Source organism: Cervus elaphus, chromosome 27 (assembly GCF_910594005.1).
Source record: "Cervus elaphus chromosome 27, mCerEla1.1, whole genome shotgun sequence".
Classification (NCBI taxonomy): Eukaryota; Metazoa; Chordata; class Mammalia; order Artiodactyla; family Cervidae; genus Cervus; species Cervus elaphus.
In genome coordinates, this window is record NC_057841.1 from 25,277,781 (window position 1) to 25,299,673 (window position 21,893).

At 41.5% G+C, this 21,893-nt stretch overlaps 1 protein-coding gene across 4 annotated transcripts in view; it reads right to left on the reverse strand.

Moving 5' to 3' along the window:
• Nucleotides 1-6,664: 6,664 nt before the first annotated feature.
• Nucleotides 6,665-21,893, reverse strand: part of GALNT1 (polypeptide N-acetylgalactosaminyltransferase 1) — a 115,957-nt gene continuing 100,728 nt past the window's right edge. For 3 of the 4 annotated variants that reach the window (XM_043889652.1, XM_043889653.1, XM_043889651.1), the window contains 3 exons: nucleotides 15,520-15,618; nucleotides 14,907-15,041; nucleotides 6,665-8,877 (listed from right to left, as the gene is read on the reverse strand). In XM_043889652.1, the coding sequence (XP_043745587.1) occupies nucleotides 8,731-8,877; nucleotides 14,907-15,041; nucleotides 15,520-15,618 (381 nt within the window). In that variant the 3' untranslated portion in view covers nucleotides 6,665-8,730. The remainder of the gene's footprint in view (nucleotides 8,878-14,906; nucleotides 15,042-15,519; nucleotides 15,619-21,893) is intronic. The other variant, XM_043889654.1, reaches the window with a different exon arrangement.

Consider the following 21,893-nt stretch of genomic DNA (forward strand, 5'->3'; position numbering starts at 1 on the left):
ACTTAAACATCTTCAAATATTTAAAATGTCATTTGATACATTTAATATTTCATTTTAATGGAATTATATAGTTGATTTTGCCATATTATTTTAGTTTTGGGTGTACAACATAGTGATCCAGAATTTTTATAGCTTATATTTCATTTAAAGTTATTATGAATTTTTACTGTATTCCCTGAGCCGTACAATATATCTTTGTAGCTTATTTCTTTTATAAATAGTTCTTTGTACATCTTAATTCTTTATCCCTTTTGCCCTTACCTCCTTTTCTCTCCCCTGCAGTAACCACTAGTTTGTTCTCTGTATCTGTGAGCCTATTTTTATTACATTGATTTGTTCATTTTTAGATTCCATTTATAAGTGTGTGCGTGCTTACTTGATTCAGTTGTGTCTGACTCTTTGCGACCCCATGGACTGTAGCCCACCAGGCTCCTCTGTCCATGGGATACTCTAGGCAAGAATTCTAGAGTGGGTTGCCATGTTCTCTTCTAGGGGATCTTCCCAATTCGGAGATCAAACCTGCATCTTTTGCATTGCAGGTGGATTCTTTACCCACTGAGCCACCTGGGAAGCCCATTTATAAGTGATAACATATAGTATTTGTCATTTTTTGTCTGACTTTTTCATTAAGTGTAATGCCCTATGTCCAACCATGTTTTTGCAAATGGCAAAATTGTATTTCTTTTGTGGCCAAGTTGTATTCCGAGGTGTGTGTGTTCATGCATAGACACCAGAGCTTCTTCATCCATCAATCTGTTGATGGATACTTAGATTGCTTCCACAAATTGGCTATTGTGAATAATGCTGCCATAAACACTGGGGTGCATGTGTCTTTTTGACACATGCCTCTGTATCATTATTTTAACTTTCCTTGTCTCTATGAAATTAGGTAAAGCAGTTACCTATCCTGGTCTTGAAGGTGTGTTCTTTGTTAAAAATATGTGTGTGTGTGTGTGTTGGGGGGGGGGGTATTTGCCTGCACCAGGTCTTAGTTGTGGCACAAGGGTCTTCATTTTTCGTTGTGGTGTGCAGGATTTTTAGTTGTGGCACGTGGGATCCAGTTCTTGACCCAGGATCAAACCTCGGCCCCCTGCATTGGGAGCGCAGGTCTTAACCACTGGGCCACCAGGGAAGTCCCCTGAAGATGTGTGTATATGGGAACATCCTGTGCAGTCTGCGTGTGCCCAGTAGCTTTGGGGGAGAGAGCTGGTTCTCAGTCGAGCCTGAGCTGCCTCTCTGCTCACGGCGTGCTGGCAGCCACCCGTTCGGTGGGAGCTGAGACTGGATTTGGAAGGGCTAGAGCTAGAGCCAGGCGCCAGCTGGGGCTTCTCCGATGCTCAGTGGCCGTCACTGCCCTCTTGGGACCAGGGCTGGGGCCTCAGGGGATGGAGCTGGAGCCCCAAGGGAGATGGGTTTCTCCCAGGTGTGATGGCAGTCTTCATCTCAGTTTAGGACATGCCTGAGAACTTGTGGATACACTTCTGTAATTGTTTCACTCTTGCCCTGGTGTGCATGCCTTGGTGAGAGGCTGGGCAGAGGAAGCAGGGGTTGACGCCACCCACTAAGCTGGCTCAGCCCCCTCCCATGTGTGCCTGAAGACACGTGCCCCAGCAATGCTTGTCTCTGTCCTGGAGCTAACTTCATCCTCGCCTGTGTGTGCGCGCCAAAGGCTCACCGGCAATGGCTGTCTCCAGTCTGGTCAGGGGTAGGGCTGGGGTCTGAGCTGACCCCAGGTATCTCCAAGTGTGCACATGCTCACTGCAAACGGCAGCTTCTGCCTGAGTGGAGAGCCACACCAGAGGAAGAGGGGCTGCAGCAGGAGCCCAGTGTGGGCTTGGGGGTGTGCTGGGATGGTCCCTGCAAGCTGACCAGAACCCCAGAAGTTCTCCATCTGCAGCCTTCACACTGTGATCAGGGATAAGAAGTCCAAGTGTGTGCTCTTTCAAGAACGGGAATCTCCCTTTCCTGTAGTCCTCAGGTAACTCCCACTGGTGTTCAGACCAACTCAAAGGGCTTATCTTCCTGGTGTCAGACTTAAGGGCTGGGATGCCTATTATATGACCGGAACCCCTCACTCTCCAGGGAGGATCCCTGAGCCTGTGATCCCCCCTCCTCTTCTGTGTCCCCCACTAGGGGTGCAGGTCTCCACCAGATTGCCTCTCTTTCCTTCTTACCAGGCTCTGAGGGGGTGTTTCTTTACAGCCTTGGTTGTAAAGGAGCTGTTCTGTTAGTCCCCAGGTTGATTTCACTGGGAGTTGCTCTATATGTAGTTGTAATTTTGATGTGTTTGTGAGGGGAGGTCCAGCAAAAAAAAAAGTTTAAGCATTCACATTGGAGGCTTATTTCCTCTTTTTGATAATGATTTCATAATTTGTGGGAGGGTAGGGGATTGGATTTTCTTCAAAAAGACTTGTATTCTAATGATTTCCAGCAAGTGCCATAAATCTACTTAATATGACTGTCATTAACTGCTGATCTACGTAAAAACAGGCCTCTGTAAAGAGGTGGCATTGTCTTCTCACCATTTACACTTGAAGAAGGGACAGAATCAGTCAATTCCCTTTGATTTCCTTCACAAGGCAGCAGACTTCCTTACCCACCCTTTTGCTTGTAGATGTAACTCCTCTGACTTTCTCAGCTTTATGCAGATTTTTAACTCTCCAGCTTTGTTTAGGCTCAAGACCTAAGCTCCCACTCCCCAAACTCTGGTAACTGTTAGGTTGGTGCAAACAAAATTGCAGTTTTGGGCTGTAAATTTTGAATCATTGTAACCAGGCTCAAACACACCTTTATTAATCAAAATAGGAACCATTACAATCAGTACATTTTTGCCAATGAGAAGTAAGTTTGTTTATTCTTGTACCATAAAAAAATCTGAGCTTCGGGAGTCAACGAACTCTTGGAAAGCATTTTCTGCATCCTGCTGGTTGTGGAAGCGTTTTCCCTGCAAAAAGTTGTCAAGATGCTTGAAGTGGTAGTCAGTTGGCAAGAGGTCAAGTGAATATAGCTGATGAGGCAAAAGCTGGTAGCCCAATTTGTTCAACTTTTGAAGCCTTAGTTGTGAGATGTGTGGTTGGGCGTTGTCACGGAGATTGGGCCCTTTCTGTTGACCAGTGCCAGCTGCAGGTATGCAGTTTTCAGTGCATCTCGATTTGCTGCGTGTACTTCTCAGATGTAATGGTTTCGCTGGGATTCAGAAAGCTATAGTGGATCAGACGGGCAGCAGACCACCAAACAGTGACCATGACTTTTTTTGGTGCAAGTTTGGCTTTGGGAAGTGCTTTGGAGCTTCTTCTCAGCCCCATCACTGGCTGTCATATAAAATCCACTTTTTATCGTCCACATCATAATTCGCTTAAGAAATGGATTGTTGTTGCATAGAATAAAAGATATCTCAAAACAACTTTATTTTCACTCAGCTCATGAGGTACCCACTTACTGAACTTTTTCACCTTTCAAATTTGCTTCAAATGCTGAATGACCACAGAATGGGCAACCCTGAATTCTTTAGCAACGTCTCATGTAGTTGTAAGATCAGCTTTGATGATTGCTCTCAGTCGTCAACTTTTGATGGTTGGCCACTATGCTCACCTTCAAGGCTATCATCTCCTTTGCGAAACTTCTTGATCCTCCACTGTACTGTACATTCATTAGCAAATGTTAATGAATTACATACAGGGCCAAATGTGTTGTTGATGTTGTGAGTTGTCTCTGCTGCTTTACAGCCCATTTTGAACTCAAATATGCTTTTTGTCTAACATCCTTTCCACAGTCTAAAATACATATAAAATAAACAGCAAGTAATGTCATTAGCAAAAAAAAAAAAAAAAAAAACCAGGAAATGTGCATTAAAATGAAGTATAACAACCACATTTATTTAAGAATGTATTCCAATATCAAATGACAAATTTCAACAATGCAAAAACCGCAATTACTTTTGCACCAACCTAATATAGTTCAGGGAGGCCTGGCGTGCTGCGATTCATGGGGTTGCAAAGAGTTGGACACGACTGAGTGACTGAACTGAACTGAATATAGTTCATCCTTGGAGAGGAAAGGCCTTCAATGCAGCAGTATATTTGTGGCTCGTTTATGTGTCCTTTTCTCCCCATTTTTTCCCCAGACCTTAGGGATTTTCCATATTTTCTAGTTTACATGTAATAAATGCATATACATATATAGCTCAATAAATTTTGAGTATTTATGCATATTACCATTATGTAAACCAAGTTGTAGAATACTTCCATCATTCCAGAAAATTCTCTCATGCTCATTTCCATCCTATGCTCATCCAGAGGTTACCACCCTAGTTTTGTTTTGCCTGTCCTTGAACTTGATATAATGTAATGTGTCAAGCGTTCTTTGTTCAACATTTTTTAGACTTATCCCTGATCTACCAGAAATTTACTTTTTTAAATTGCAGACTATCTCAGTGTATGTTAGTTGTTAAGTTGTGTCCGACTCTGCGACCCCACGGACCGCAGCCCCCAGGCTCCTCTGCCCATGGAATTCTCCTGGCAAGAACACTGGCGAGGGTTGCCGTTTTCCTCTCCGGGGGATCTCCCCAACCCAGGGATCAAACCTGGGTCTCCTGCATTGCAGGCTGCTGCTGCTTTAACCTCTGAGCCACCAGGAAAGCCCTTAAATATACATTTTGATTATTCACTAATGTGTGGATGGATATTTGGGTAGGTCCCAGTTTGGAACTAGGAGAATATTCTTGCACAAATCGTACTATGGGCACAAGCCTTTGTTTCTTTTGGTTGTATCTGTGGAAGTGGAGTCAGCGAGTAAGCATATATTTACCTTTATGAGGAGCTGGCAAGCTGTTTTCCAAGGTGACAGTTGCTCCACGTTCTCGCAACTCAGCAGGCATGCGGCGTTGCTTCCTTCTGGTTTCGTCTTGTGTTCTCTGACGTTGGGCTTCTTTTCCTGGGCTAACTGTACATTAGGACAGCTCCTGTGAAGCATGTATTCACGTCACTGATTTTTATCTTGTGTGGCTTTTGCAATGGCTTTTAAAAGTTGTTTTCCTGTGTACAAATCCTTTGTCATTTGTATGTATTGCAAATATTTTCTCCTTGGCCATAGCTTGCCTTTTCACTTTAATAGCATCTTCTTGATGAGAGGGGCTTAATTTTGGTAAAGTTTATTTTTTTGGTCACACGGTGTGGCATGTAGGATCCTACTTCCCCGATCAGGGATGAAATCCATCAGTGGAAGCACAGCCCTAACCACTGGACCACCAGGGAAGTACCATAATTTTGGTGAAATTTATCAGTTTTTATCTTTTATGGTTAACATCTCTTGTGCCCTGAGATATTGGCCTATTCTAAGAGTCATGGATATATTCTGTTTTCCTCCAGGAGATTTACTTTACCCTTCTCATTCATTTAGATCTGTGATCCACTCTGAGTAAGTGTATGTTGTGTGAAAGCATCAGTGTTTGGTGTTTTCTCATTATCTTATGGGTATCATTATTCCAGCTCTAAATGAAAACACCTCCCCCTCACTTACTGAATTGTTTGTTTGTTGAAAAGTCAGTAATTATGTGTGTGTGGATTCTAGACTCGGTTCTATCCACTGATCTATTTTCCTAACTTTAGTATCACACTCTCTTAATTTCTGTAGCTCTAAAGCAAGTTATACAATCAAGTAGTATAAAGTCTTCCAACTTTTTTTCTTCCTTCTTCATGATTTTCTTGGCTTTTTTGGGTCTATTCCATTTCCATATATATTTGCCAGTTTCTACAAGAAAGCCCCATATTTTAGTTTCATTGATTCTATAGATCAATTTGTGGCCAACTGAGATCTTAACAGTATGTAGTTTTTCAATCTATGAACATATTGATTACAGTTTTCTGTAGAAACTAGTCTAGTTTCTCTCAGCAGTGTATTGTAGTTTCTGGGTAGAAGGCTTGTACATCTGTTAATTGCTTTTAAGGTATTTGACTTCTTTGATGATAAACTGCATACTTAAAGTTTAATTCTCAATTGTTTGTGGCTAGTGTATAGACAGTACAACTGAGTTGCCTCATGTCCTGCAAAACTGTTAGTTCTGGTAGATTTATCAAGCACACTTCAAGAAATCGGACAGCATGAGCAGTGTCATAAGACATCCGATTTGCAGAGTAAAAAGGGACTCGCCCTTTGTATACCTTTTTTCACAGTTACCACCTCAGGAATACTACCTTCTTTCTGATTTCCTTCTCCTTTGAAGAACATGTAATCCTGGAGTTAAATTTTTTCTTGGTATAGTTCTTGAAAAATGGAGACAGCACCAAATCTTTACAGAGGAACCTTTGTTTTTCAACTGAATGTAGCACAGGGAAATGAGGACGTGGCCTACATGCTGCTGCTTATTTGCAGAATGGTGAACAAAGTACTATTTTTCAAGATCCCAATTAGACCAGAAAGACATATTAAAATGGGTTGGGACTGGAGTAGGGTGAACAGATTTGTGAGATTCAAATTATCTTTAACGGTCACATTTATGAATGATTCACTGGTCAAGTAATCAAATCTTTTCATCGTCTTTTTCATTCATTCCTTTCTTCCCAATTTAATTTACAACAGTGAGTAGCACACTGCCTAATCTACAAATAGCTATAAACAACAGGGATACATTTTTAACTTCAAATAAAACCAATGTAAGGCACAACTATTCAGGAATATTTTATATTTTCAACGTATTTAGGAATTCTTTAATTAGAAAAATAAAGGCAATGGGATTATCTATCAGGTTCTAAAAGTACCCATGAATGAAATCACTCACATCCCCCTCTTAAAAAAAACACAACAAAACCTTAAATCACATTGTTGGTAAGTTTTCTTACAGTAAGAAATAAGACCAACCTACACTAGGTACAAAATCCTGAAATTCTGAGCATGAAAATAATTTAGACATCCGGTTTATTCAAGCATAAGGCCTACCAAAGACAGAATGAACACAGCTCATGGAGTAGGGAGAACCCCACCCAGCACCTGCTTTGTCTCAGACTTCCCGGGCGCAGAATCCACGCATTCTGCACCACAGCGTCACTCTGCAGCAGCCATGCGTGCTTGGTGTCGACTTGAATGTGGTGTGAGAGACCTTTTGTACACTCAACTTGGCAAGTATCATTAGTGATGCAACTTTCAGAAACAGTCTTAGGCACAAGAAATAGCACTGCCTGCAGTGAGAGTCTCTGATAAAGAAAAGAATATCATTAAATATAATCTTACAAACAGGAAGGAAAATACACGTAATTTTGGCCAATGGATTGCCTCACATATCAGGAAAAATGTTACAATTAGATTTTCTTTCCATTAGATTAAAACATTAATTTAATTGATACTCAACTTTTAATTGATCCTCAGGTTATCTTGTATTTAAAATCGGAACAAGAAAACCGTTTTACCTTAAGTGGAATTTTTAGGGAAGAAATGCAGGCCTAATAATGTGGTATAATAGCTGCACTTCTTTGGTTAACTCATTAAAAAATGCCAATTAAACATTTTCAGTCGGATTTTATTAAAAAAAAAAAAAAAAGCAGCAGATCAACATTACAATTCAAGAAACTAATCTAAATATGCACTTGACAATGAAGCACATCTGAATATGGAGTGAAAAAATTTTTCCAAAAAACCATCAAATGTATCATCTCCAAATACCCAAATTATAAATCACTTCTGCAGGCCTTTTGTTGAGTGGAATCATAAACAAAAAACAAGATTTATTGCTGTGAAAACCAATCTGTAGTACAGTAGTATGAGTCTTGGGTGTTAAGTAAGCATAATCAGTTGAATCAAGTTAGGAAGTTGAAACTCTAATAAGAAATTTGTGTGTGTGTGTGAGGAAAGTCTGTAAGCCAGTTGACCCAAGAACAACTGAGATATCTAACTTGTTCAGTGAGACCAGACACCACTTTAAATCTCCATTTTTTTGAAGGCAATTAAAAATTACAATTCCAACAGCCCACAAACCAAAAAAAAAAAAAACTGTAGAAAGCAATTAAAACTACGTTCAAAGAGCCACTTTTTTCAGCTCAATTTCAGCACCCCAAGGAAAAAAAAAAACATCCATGACTATCACAGATGAAAATAGAATGAATGTCATTGGAATCAGTTATTTTTCCCCACTGAGGTATAAAATCTATATAGAAATTTGATACTATACTATAACAAATTGTACTTTTCATATTTCTGTTTTAATTTCCTTTAAACCCTGTTTAATATAGTTTGCTTTTTAAATTGTTGTAAAAATGTTTTCATAATTCTGAATCTGGTTCCAGTTCTTTTTCATTTATTTTTATATCAGTATTTAATATACTGGCTACCAGTTCTAATCAGAAAAAATCTTAGACATCTCTTCATTATGACAGCACAATTCAGCGGAAATCACTGATGTGCAAGCAAACCATAAAAGGTGCAGCTCTCTGGAAAGCACATTTCGTAGATTGTTTCAGTCTGATTATTCTTTACGATGACTCTTGATGAACAACTCTTTCAATCTTGTAAACATCAGTGTGCACAGTCTCGCTACTACGTAGTTGCACGTCCTTGGACAGGAAGGCTGGTTCACAGCTAGTGGAAGCGAGGGCAGTCTATAAAGTTTTAATGGCTGATAAACCTTACATCCTGCAGAAGGAAAGCACTTTTCCTTTTTTTGCTACTTAAGAATGTGGCAGAAATGTATGCTGAGGTAGCCCAGTCAGTCCTTACGTTTTCCTCTTTTGTGAAAATTTGGTCTCAGAATATTTCTGGAAGGGTGACGTTTCGAAGAAGCCACTGCTGGGACCGGCTCCCACTGCAGTCTCTGATGCTGGGCACCTGGCTGTCCTCGTCTGTGGCTTTGTCCAGGCACTGGTTACTATTCACATGCTGCAGGGTCAGTTTCTGAGAGAGACAGGAAAGGAAGTCTTAACGTGAAAGGGGAAGACGGAAACCAAAGCACCTCCAACATCGTATTTTTGTGATTATGAAGTTCCTCTGTAGAAAAGTGTTTTGTTTTTGCAATATGAAATACAGATTATTTAAGACATTGGAGGAATATATCTATGTAAAGACAGCAACGCTGGGGGGAGGCACGGACTACAGTGGGTTATGCTAGAGCTGCGATCAGATGACCTCAATTCTAAGTTCCAATTCTGTGGTAAGCTCTGTAATACTGTGAGAAAATCCCTTTTTGTGCTTTGATTTCCTAAAAAAAAAAAAAACTTATTAGTGATTCCCAATTTAGGATCCTCAGCCTATTTTCCAAAAGGTATTTCAAAACTGCTTCATTTTCCCATGAGAAGGCTGTTCAAATTAACTCTGATTTCAAACTTCAAGTTCTTGGAAACTCAGGTCTTTCTGAAGACTTGAACTCATAAGATTTATAAAACAGTCCTTAATTAGTGGCTGACAGATGTTGCTATGTATCTTCCTCTCTACTTGTCTGCGTTCCAGACCTGATGCTGTCATGTTGATTTTTAGGAAAATTAAAAAAATAAAAAAGGACAGATGGGCATTGAGAGACACATACTGACCATACTAATGAATATGATACCAAGCCCTGGTCAGGTGAAGAACTCCAAAGCAACTATGTAGGAAAGCTAATTACTTTACAATATTGTGGTGGTTTTTGCCATACATTGACATGAATCAGCCTTGGTGCACATGTGTCCCCCATCCCGAACCCACCTCCCCCTACCCCATCCCTCTGGGTGGTCCCAGAGCACCAGCTTTGAGTGCCCTGTTTCATGCATCGAACTTGGACTGGTCATCGATTTCACATATGGTAATAGACATGTTTCAGTGCTACTCTCTCAAATCATCCCACCCTTGCTTTCTCCCACAGAGTCCAAAAGTCTGTTCTATGTATCTGTGTCTCTCTTGCTGTCTTGCATATAGGCTGTCATTGTTACCATCTTTCTAAATTCCATATATATATGCATTAATATATTGTATTGGTGTTTTTCTTACAAGGCCTCTTTTGTACCTATTTGAACTTCAAACAAAGCAAAACCTGGTGACTGTCTACAACACAGCTATTTTAGCTTTCAGTCATTTCTTCTTCTGTATTGTGGCCCAAGCAGAAGCTGATAAAGGGCAGTGCACAGTCGCAGATGTCACAGTTTACTATCAACACCGACTTAAGGATTAGATACTTAATCCTTATAAATGCTTCAGAATAGGACGTGCAAGAGTCAGCATGGCTGTGGCTGGTTTTATTTTTATGCACATGCCGTGTAGTTTATGTGTTGAGGAGATGGGCTCTGCAGTTAAGACATTTTTGGAGTGAACCCCAGATCTGTCACAAACCAACGACACGCCCTGAAGCAAAAACCTCTCTGAGCCCCAGGTTCCTTATCGATGAAATGGGGAGACATACTTCTCGAGGCATGAGGAAATATTAATACAGTGTACAGAGAGTGCGGCCAACTCAGAGGCACTCGCTGTCGGAACGTTCCATAATGTCCTGAGCGGCTGTGGACGGTCTGGCAGCCCCAAGCACCGAAGGTCCCCACGCATACCACTGCTGCCAAGGCCTTCGGTCGTGTGTAGGACAAAAACAGAGCACTTTAAAAAGAACCCCCTCAAACGTTCCACCGGCCCTTCAAAGCTTCTCTGGATGGCCACCTTCATCAGGCCCATTGTTAGTATTAATAAAAGTAAAAAATGCATTATTTCACTTATTTAGAGTCATTAAAATAAGTTCGTTAACAAAGAGGTTACGATCCATGCTGGGTATTTAACTGCTCAAAATTAAGACAGAATCCCCATAATTTCAGGGGGCTACCCTCCCTTCAGGAGACCTGGCTGCTGACTGCAGGGCAGAGTTCTGGGGCTCGTGACCATGTGGGGGCTGTGGTCACTGTACGCAGCAGAGTTCTGCCAGCACTGACCAGCATCTGCACAGAAAAAGGGTTATGAAGGCAATGGGCTAACTGTAACCTCTGAAAGGAGGATATAGCTAGTTATCACTGCATAAAAAATTTGCTGCCCCCTGCCTCTCATGTAACTGTGGTAAAAATCTACATTTTCATTCCAGAAAGGACAGCTACAAGCAGTCAAAGCAAAAGAGCCAAGTATCATAAACTCTGCAATATGTAATATAAACAAGACTTAAAAGATGTAAGAATAGATATTAAATAAAAGATTAATTCTTTGCACAGAATCCTTGTTCAAGAATCCCTGGTTTGTCTGAGATCTGGTAGCACTGTTTACCTGCTCTGTGACCCTGGGCAATTAATTTCTATTCTGGGCTTCAATATTTACATGTATTAAACAAGGCCCTGAATTTTATTTCTAGGGTTCCTTTGAAATCTAAGATTTCACAACTTTAGGTTTAGATGATACATTACTGACATATATCTTATTTTTCCAGAGTGCTGTTTTCGACTGGAGGCAGCAGAACGCTGACCGGCCATCCGGAGCTCCCTGTGCAGTAAGCCAGACTGTGAGACCCCCGCTGCAGCCTAACTCCTCCTCTGCCCAGTTCTGCCATCTCCCTTTTCACAGGTGTTGATCTAAAGGGTGCTCCCTGGTAAACATCCTGAATGCTAAGGCTTGACCTCAGAGTAGAGCCTGCCTCCGGGAAAACCCAGCGTGCTTGCAAGATGCTCCAGGGGTTTTAAAACTTGACACTCGTAACTGGTTCTTTCAAAGTATCCTAAATCACCTGAAGCACCTTAATTTCTAATCAAATATTTGCTTTTTAAAAAACTGTTGTGGTAGACTATATAGGTTATGCACAGTCTGCCAAAAGCCATCCCCACCCTTGTCTCCCAGCTACATCCTACCGTAAAGACTGGAAAAGCAAATGCCTGCTTTCCCAGCCTCCCGCGCAGCTGGAGGATCACTCTGAGAAGTTATGGCCCATAAGACGAGGATCCAGGAAAAGCTTTGGCTTTCCTGATAAAGAGGAATTCAAGGAGCAGCGTACCAGTCGTCTTTTCTTCTTGCCTTGAACTGGGAGTGACGGTGAACTGAGGCCGCCTTCTAGGGGCCACAAGAAAGCGGCCGAGAATAGTGCTGCAGTTACCTGACAGCGCTGTGTCACTGAACCCATACCAGAAGCCACTTACCTCCAGACTTAAGGAAAAAGCCCACTATTTGTTCATGCTACTATAAATAGGTTTGTTACCTATTTAAATACACTGTCACTTTTCAATAAACATATACAATTGGGAGGCTTTTAAAAATATTTTGGTTTCATAATGACTGTGGGGTGCCACTGATATTTACTGTTTGGAGTCAGAGATGCCATATATCCTGCAGTACCTGGAGCAGCTACACCCAAAGTGGCAACAGCATGCACCATGGAAAACTCCAGAATATTCAGTCCATTTCCAACAGTCATATTAACTGAGCTACTGCACACACACACTTTCTCATACATAGATATACATGTATGTATGTGTGTGTGTGTATATATATATTAACTGTAGTTTGATACTACAGGATCCTCTAGGATCCTGCTAATAGAGGAGAAAAAGACTGGGAGACAAATATTAAGATTCGTGCAAAGCTAACTGCAGTTGCATTGTTGAACTCTGTTATTAGAATGCAATCTTAAAGTTATGTTCTACATCATTTTAAAGCACATTTCTTGCTTTGTTTGCTAATGACTTATTACTTGCTGTGTATTTTATATCATTCTAGAATAGGGAGATGATATTAGACAAAAAGCAGATTCAGGCAATTTTCTTATACGAGTTCAAAATGGGTTGTAAAACAGCACAGACAACTTGCAACATCAACAAGGCATCTGGCCCATGAACTGCTAATGAACATACAGCGCAGTGATGGTTCAAGAAGTTTTGCAAAGGAGACAACAGTCTTGAAGATGAGTGCAGTGGCCGGCCATCGGAAGTTGATAACAGCAATTGAGAGGCTCATCGAAGGTTAACAACTACATGAGAAGTTGCTGAAGAAAATGATGACCATTCTATGGTCGGGCATTTGAAGCAAAGTGGAAAGGTGAAAAAGCTCAATAAGGGGTGCCTTCATGAGCTGACCGCAAATCAGAAAAAGTTATTTTTTCTTATTCTATGCAACAATGACAAACCATTTCTCAATCAGATTGGGAAGTGCAATGAAAAGTGTATTTTATATGACAACTGGAGATGATCAGCTCAGTGGCTAGATCGAGAAGAAACTCCAAAGCCAAACCTGCACCAAAGAAACGTCATGGTCACTGACTGGTGGTCTGCTGCCGGTCTGATCCACTACAGCTTTCTGAATCCTGGCAAAACCATTACATCTGAGAAGTATGCTCAGCCCATGATGAGATGCACTGAAAACTGCAACACCTGCAGCCAGTGCTGGTCAACAGAAAGGGCCCAGTTCCCCATGACAACGCCTGGCCACACGCCACACAACCAAGGCTTCAAAAGTGGAATGAATTTGGCCACCAAGTTTTGCCTCATCCGCCATATTCATCTGACCTCTCGCCAACCAACTACCACTTCTTCAAGCATCTGGACAACTTTTTGCAGGGAAAACACTTCCATAACCAGCAGGAGGCAGAAAATGCTTTCCAAGAGTTTGTTGAATCCTGAAGCATGGATTTTTATACTACAATAAACTCAGTTCTCATTGGCAAAAATGTGTTGATTGTAATGGTTTCTATTTTGATTGAAAAGATGTGTTTGAGCCTAGTTTTAATGATTTAAAATTCACGGTCTGAAACTGCAATTACTTTTTCACCAACCTAATAACTACAGAGAAGCACAAAATCACAGGGGTCAGAAACAATTATAATTAAGACAGAGCTAATTTCTGGCTGGGAGTGATGTCAACTCTGGGCCCTCAAGAACAGGCAGGATCTGTCAGGCAGAGTGAACAGTATGACCTTAAATATAAAGTAGGAAAGAACAGGATATGGTCAGAGATAGCTGGTCAAACATGAAAGTAGACCAGAATTTGTATGTGACATAGTATAAGGAGAAAAGGCAGCCAAAGTCAAAACTTGGTTTGGATCTCATTTAAGGGGTAGGGTGAAGCGGCAGAGTGACGCAAGCAGAAGAGAGAAAGCTATTTGAAGAAACTGAACAGTCGGGCATCTACAGGCAACATGAAGAGGATTTAGAAAAGTATCTGCTTAGCAGTCGTAAATGCTATAGAGAAGTTAAGGACAAGAGATGAGAAAGCTCTGGCTTTGCATCCAGGAGCTGTTTCTGCAGTGTCAGGCCAAGGCAGGAGCCAGGGATGAAGAACCAGAGGCCTGAGTGTCAGCCATTCACTCGCCGTCACAAGAGAAGAGTAGGATGGTATGTAGAAAATGAAGTAGCAACAAAAGTCTGTCCCGATGTGAAGAGAAGAAAGCCAGTGCTGGAAGCAGAAGAAAAAGAACCAGAGAAACACATCCTGAAGATGCCGGTGCCGGTTCCAGAATGGTAGAGCACAAGCATCAGCCGGGAGGTTAGTCGGGCACGAGGAGAGGAAGGGAGGTTTATTGGAGAGGCTCTGAGTCCTCTCTCTGAGCACCACACGGGTGGTGCGGAGGGGGCACAGCTCCACAGGAGAGCAAAGATAAAGTCACTGAAAAACAGGAGCCAGAGAATTTCACTAATGAAACGTACATGTTTAAATCAGTAATTTTATAAGCTACTTACTGTTCCACTTCCACCACACTGGACGGCAAAGCTTGAGGACATGCAGAGGGAAGAGTGGCTGAGTAGTAACACAAGGACCCAGGGCCTGGAGTCAACCCTAATTTAATTACTGGAGAGATTATAACGTGTGTGTGTGTGTTTTGTTGTTGTTAACTTATATTGCTTTTCCTGTCAATTTTGGGAGTATAAGAACAATTTGATCTATAGTATGCAGGCTCCATAAGAATTCATTCTTTTAGACATAAAGTAGTTTATATAGTATACCCTATGACACACAATTTTATTCCTATATTTATTCCTATTTTCAACTGGAATACAACTTACCACCGGGTCATACTCCCAAAGCTGGTTGCCTTTTAGGTGGTGGCATTTGAGCATTGTGACTGGGCCATTAAGTTTGGAGACATCCAAGCAAAGGTCATCTGTTCTAATTTCTTTGTTGGCAGTGTAAGAGAAAACCTGATAAACAAAAATGCACATATAAGCTTTAACAGCGAATTAAGTTACTGTTTTATGTGCCCAAGGATCTGGCAGGGAAATAACAAGTATTGAAAATAAATGCTTTTTGAACTTTTATTAGTATAATAGAGAATAAATGACTCAGAAAAGCCACCACTATTTTTGCAAAGGAGAAGAAAAAGTGACCTTAATTTCTCTGTAAACACTGAGTTTATTGTCAAGAGCTGTCATCTGTTTGACTAAAAAGGGCAAAATAAATCTCATGTACAACAATGTAAATGTGGTTCTCACAAAGGGCCGTCTACAAATGTTTCATTTTAAAAACAGTCATTAGATTGAAGGCTCCATTCTTCTAAAGGTCTTTATTATTTGCTCTTTAGAAGTAGGAAAATACTTCCTGAATGATGTCATAAGACAAAAAGGGAAGATTAAAACAAATCCAAAAAGTATCCCTTTAAAGCTTTACTAAAATACTCACCTGATTACCTCCCATACCGTGACAGTTAAAAATCCCAACTTTTTCATTCTCTTTTCTAGCCATGTTATCTAGACACTGATTTGTTTCCACATTTCGTATCTAGGGGAAAATGAATAATGAAAACACCACGAGTTAGAGAGGCTCACTAGACAGACACATACAGATCTACACACACATTAAAACTGATCCAAACTTCCCACTAAATCTTTAATTCCTGAGGCAAGGTCTATGAGTTGGGGGCGGGGGGGGGGGGGACACATCATGGCCTAAGATTCTGTGGTCTAAAAAGCTCTTAACTATTTGTATAATAATTTTTGTGTTTCAAGGAGAAATCCTTTAAGTTCTTATTTCTTTTATCCCAAGCTGTTCTTCTGGGATTTGTATTTAACTCAGTAAGCTCCACTTTGCCTAATAATTTTACAGCAACTGAACTCCCTGTGGACACTGTTTGCCTCCATGATAAGAGGGCAGTACTTTTGATAACTACTTTGATGACTTCTTAGGAGACTTAAGGAGGGTATTTTCTAAGCAAAGAATCTAGAAGTTGGCTTAACTGGGAAGCCTAAGCATACTGCAGTGCAAACACCACTCTTCTGTTAGATATTTGTCAATTACTGTAAAAAGCTGAATCAGTCATCAGAATTAGGAAGAATATTTTAAGCACTGTTCCTTGATATTTGTTTCCCTCTGAACCACTGTAGTTTAAAAGCATATGGCAAATTAACAGACATTCGTAAAGCCCAAATCTATTCTCATGCGTTAGCAGGTAAGCCAGAAGAGAAATGTGTGACAAACTACTTGCTATGTAGATGGAAAGAAAGTTGTGTGTGACAGATAGCATGGCAGTAAAGCTAAAACCACAAGTAACTCATTTATTTTCATAAACATGTGCTGTCTACATATTATTCTGATATTTTAATAAGGCACTAACAAGTCCAGATTCTTTTTTTTTTCATATAAAGATACAATAGTCTAAGTATGAATAACTATTATTCCCAGAGGGTCAGAATAAGAACTGGGGCTTTGGCCTAAGAGGGGGCCTAATCCAGACCCTCTGAGGACAATCTCCTAAGAGTGACTAGTTAGCTCTATGCTGAGGCTGGGTGAGACAGGGCATCCATGTACCTACTCTGGAGTCCAGCACAGAGTGGACTCAGAAATAGTAATAATCTGCACTGCTGCCTCATCACCAGTCACCTCCATCTGGCTATTCCATCAAAACCTCAAACTCGGTTCAAGCAAATAAAGGATTTTTCAAGTCCTTAATGCTAACATTTCTTCACCTGAACATTTTAACATAACACTGCCACTCCTAACTCTGAGGAGACTCCTGGGTATAACATATCACATCAGTCTCCAGGAATTCTTTTACTGCGTAATACACATCATCTTTTTATCCATTATTTTAAAGCAGAAATCTATTACCTCATAAGTAGATTTTATAAAAGGTTTTATATTTAGATACAAATATGCATGAAAGACACCTATCTGCACCCCAGTGGGTAGTCAATTAATACTTGATGATCACGGCTCTCGTATGTGACAAAAAATTTAGTTCCAATTTTGACAAGATGAGTCTTTATCTCATATATCCATATAAACTGATTATTTCCTTATACTGTTGAAAAAGTTACCAATCCCCAGTCCTACATTTTCTTCAATTTTTTTTTTCTTTCAAATATAGATGTAGAGGTTTCTGAAGACAAGTGGTAAATGTCACAGAAATGATTAGGGAAGAACCAACATTATTGTCAACTTCTCCCTCTCACATGAAATGATCTTTTGGTTAAACACTTACCTTTTACCAAACTGAGTATGAATCAAAATTTAAAAAGTACAATTCTCCCCAAGTGTAACTGGACTTCCTGTTACTCTGTAACTATATCAACGTTAGTGATTCTGTTACCATAACTGATGTTGCTAACAATTACAGCAAATAAAGTACACTTACTCTGCACTAGGCATTGTTCTATGAGTTTTACCTGTAACATTTTATACTATTTTATACATTTCTAAGAACAATTCTGGATTGTTTTCTGGCATAAGAGATCTGAGCCTCCATCCCTCGAGGAAACTACTAACTAGATGTGAGAAGTAGAGTTCTCCAAAGACTGGAAACCACGGCTTCCCAACACCTGTCTTGGTGACAGTGAACCTTGACCAGCAAGAAGTGGCCCCACTGAGATGGGTGATCAAGGACTGAGAGGTCAGTCCTCTGCTGGGGCTTGATGGCTCTGCTCCAGAGCACACGGGAAGCCTGGGGAGAAGCACTGCACAGTGAGAAAGCACTTCTGTAAAAGGGCAGCTGTGATGCGTGGTCTCTGGGCAGAGAGGATTCTGTCTGGCTTAACATACAAGTGGCATCTCTGAGCTGCTCTCCAGGCAGTTTTTCCATGTGCTGATTGCTAGAGAAGACACTTTTCAGGGAATATCCTCCTCCTTTGTAGGAATACATATGGGCCACCTCACCTATGGAGTGTGTGAGATGATTTTTTGAGGACATGAAAAACCAGGATGACTAGGGGTGAATTTTGGGAACAGTTCTATCCTTTATGATGTCAAGAGGCAGTAGATCATTTAATAGGCTGGTGTGGTGGGAGTTAATTTTGGAGCCTTTGGAAGAAGAAAAAATTAGGGACAAACATTTTAAAAGAAATGTTGGATTAGATGTTCAACACTATAATTCTATATACAGCCTTAAGGCTATGTAACCAATCACCTGCTTTCCCGTGAACTATGGAAAGTAGAAATGGTGGTGATATATACTTGTTTGAGTGTTCATACTGGAATGGAAATAAGTACCAGACTTGTTTACTCAAAATTTGACACTTAAAATCATAACAGTATCTGAGGTACGCAGTCAGGGGGCAATGGCCACTTTCAAGGTGTCTGGAGGCAGATGGATAGGCATGAGAGCTCAGGGCTGGGGGACGTGCAAGGCTCGGCCTCATTACTAGCCATGTGACCTTGGCGGGCCAGAATTCTAAGAGTGATTCCAAAAACTATGATTTACACAACAGTACTTGCCATTAAACAAAGGATTCTGTGATCAAGTATGTTTGGGAAATACTGGATTAACATCACTAACTCAATGGACCTGAGTTTAAGCTCTGGGAGTTGGTGATGGATAGGGAAGCCTGGCATGCTGAAGTCCATGGGGTCGCAGAGAGTCAGACATGACTGAGTGACTGAAGTGGATTAACAAATTTAAATAGATTTTCTTTACTGAACAACTTCTCAAAGCCTTTTAATAGACTGCTGGTAGGGGTGGGGACTGAAGATACAGAAGAATATAAGATATAAAGAACAGCATTTCCCAAACATTTTTGGCCATAAAATCCACCTCTCCTCCCCTGTCCCTTGCCTTTCTAACAGGCACCTTAGAGAGACATCAGACATCAGGAGGAGAAGTTGCTGTAAAATCTCATTTTCTCACCTGTAAGCGAGGTAACAGACCCAGCAGAAACCAACACCCAGTAGGCCCACAATAGCTACCGATTTTCCTTCCTTAGCTTAGTGACACGGCTGTCACTAAAATGTTATTTTCTACCTTACAAGTTGATGATTGTGAATGTGAATGAAATCAGGCAAGAAATCAGAGCCTCAGTTTCTTGGTTTCTGCTATAGTCTCCTCCAGAATTCTGACACCTTATTGGGGGGACAGTGTAAGCAATTAAAGGTATTTTGGGATCTACTACTAAGGAATCTAGACTGACTTTTTCACTCTCTGCCGTGAGATTCATGAGTAATATTGGTTAGACATGAGAAAGAGTATGAGTGTCAGTGGTTATGAGCACAAGCTCTCAAGCCACACTGCTTGTTTTCAAACCCTGTCTCTTCCACTTTGTGGTTGTGACCTGAGCCATGTTGCTTAAATAATTTCTCTGTGCCTTAACTGACGTACCCATAAAGTGGGGGATAGTAACACCTACCTCAAAGTGTTGGGAAAATGAGTTAATATTCATAAAGCATCAGACTGGTGCTTGACATAAAGTTCATGCTCAGAAAATTTTAGGGTGGAAAAGCAAATGGTCAGTCCTTAGACTGGTTAAACTGTGAAAGACTGGATTTATTTGCTTTCTGTGGCTATTGTTTAGACAGTTCAACTCCTGGATTAACAATGATTAGAGATCACAATGAAACACATTTATTCAGTTTCAGCTCCTACCAGAGTTATAATTACAGAGCGGGATTTCATGAATCCAGACACACTAAATGTACACCTTCTGATTTCTCTTTCTGCTCTAAAATCTGTGACTTCAGGTTTCCTTGGGCCCTTATAAGATGACAAGTGATCCTTGATGGGCTAAGTTCTAGTCTCTGGGGAAGGAAGGCTCACACAGGAGGAGCTATGATCACAAGCACAAGCTCCCTGGCTGCACTGTGGCAGGTGCTTGGAAACAACCCCAGTCCCCACAGCAGCACTTCACCCGGGACAGCGTGGCCTGGTTTGAAGGGCATAAGTGCTTAAAACCAGCTGTTACTAAGGCAATAACAAGCAGGCCAGAGAGGGTAAAATCTGTTCTTTATACACAAAACCTGCTGGCAAGAGGCAGGTAAAGGGCAAGCTTGCCTTGGCAATCAGCTACTGTGGGTTAGACAAGCAGCTCTTTGTAATACGCCTATATTCTGACCTACCTAACAATGCCTAAGTGTTGTCCAAAACTGGGTCGGTTCAAAGAAAGAAAGAAAAAAAAAAGCTCCTCAATCTTTATTCTAAAGGTGCTGTGCTGTGCTAAGTCCCTCAGTCGTGTCCGACTCTTTACCACCTTATGGACTGAAGCCTGCCAGGCTCCTCTGTCCATGGGATTCTCTAGGCAAGAATACTGGAGTGGGCTGCCATGCCCTCCTCCAGGGGATCTTCCCAGCCCAGGGATCGAACCCTAGTCTCTTACATCTCCTGTACTGGTGGGTGGGTTCTTTACCACCAGTGCCACTTGGGAAGCCCCATTCTAAAGGTAAGCAACTGCTATCAGTCTTCCCATGGCCTCACCCACACTGGGCCTTCCTTGACGGGAATGAGGATACAGCAAAGGGAGCAGGTGCTCACTAATGAGGCAAGGAGCTCCACATACCCCTCGTGTGTTTGAGGTGACTTCCTTAAATCACAACAAAGTTCAGAGGCAGGGAGCTCACATCAGCCCTGAAGCAGCCTCGGTAACTACCAAGGACAGACACAGGTGTCCATGCTCACCCTGGCTCTGGAGATGCTGCGACCAGGCAGCTCCTCACTGCCCTGCAGCTCCCCCTGTGATCTATTTGCTCCACCGTATCCTATTAATCCTTTTCTATTTTACGTCTTCCCCTCTTTCCCCAAACTGCCACCACCAACAATCCCCCTTCACTCTCAGCCAACAATCTTGTGTTCAGCTGAAGAATCAAGTCACCAGACAGCTTCCTCTCACATCCACCTCAAAGTTCCAGCTTCCAGCCCTCAACCCACAGTTCACCTGACTTGGGCCCACCCCTTTACCTTCCCTCCTGGTGCAGTGGAGGACTGCCTTCTCCCCCAACCACCTCCCCACTTGTGCATCAGAGCTCACCATGAACCCCCTCCACGTGACTCCAGCATCAGTGGCTCTTTTCTAGCATCTTCAAATTTTCTCCTTTGTATCACTGCCATCAGCACAGTTTCATCTTAGTAAAATTAAATAGAAAAGCCCTTCTTTAACCCCATTGACCCCTCCGGCTACCACTCACTTCTCTGTTCAGCTTTATAGCACAATTTCCTGTCCACGCTTCTCATCTCCACTTTTTCTCCTGATCTCCTGTGAAGCCATCGGAGATCCCGTCCCTCCCCATCTCCAAGGAAACCCGCCCGACTCTGTGAGAGGCGCTTCCGGACAGTGTCTCCCTCACGGACCCAGTGGCCAGTTCTCAGGACTCGTCTTCCTTCTCTGCAGTGCTCCACACAGTTGATCTCGTCCTCTTTCTTAATGCAAGTCCTTCACTTACTGGCACATCATTCTCCTGGGTATCTTCCTATTTCAAAGCCTGCTCCTTCTCAGTCTTTTTAGCTGATTCCCTCTCACCTTTATAATGTCTAAATTGTGGAGTTTCTTAATGTCTTATTCCTCATTCTTTCCCTCTTGTCCATCTACACTCACTCACCCCAAGGTGCTCTCATCAAGTTCTATGATTTTAAAAACCACCTATACACTGACAATCCCTAACTTTAGATCTCCATCCCAAACTTTCATCCAAACTACAGGTTTGTTTTTTTTTTAAATGCAGCTACCTACCTAAAGATAGGAAACCATAAACAAAACCAAAAGACAACCCACAGAATAGGAGAAAATATCTGTACACGATGCCATCAACAAACGATTTAGTCTCCAGAATTTACAAACAGTTCCTGTGGCTCACTATCAAAA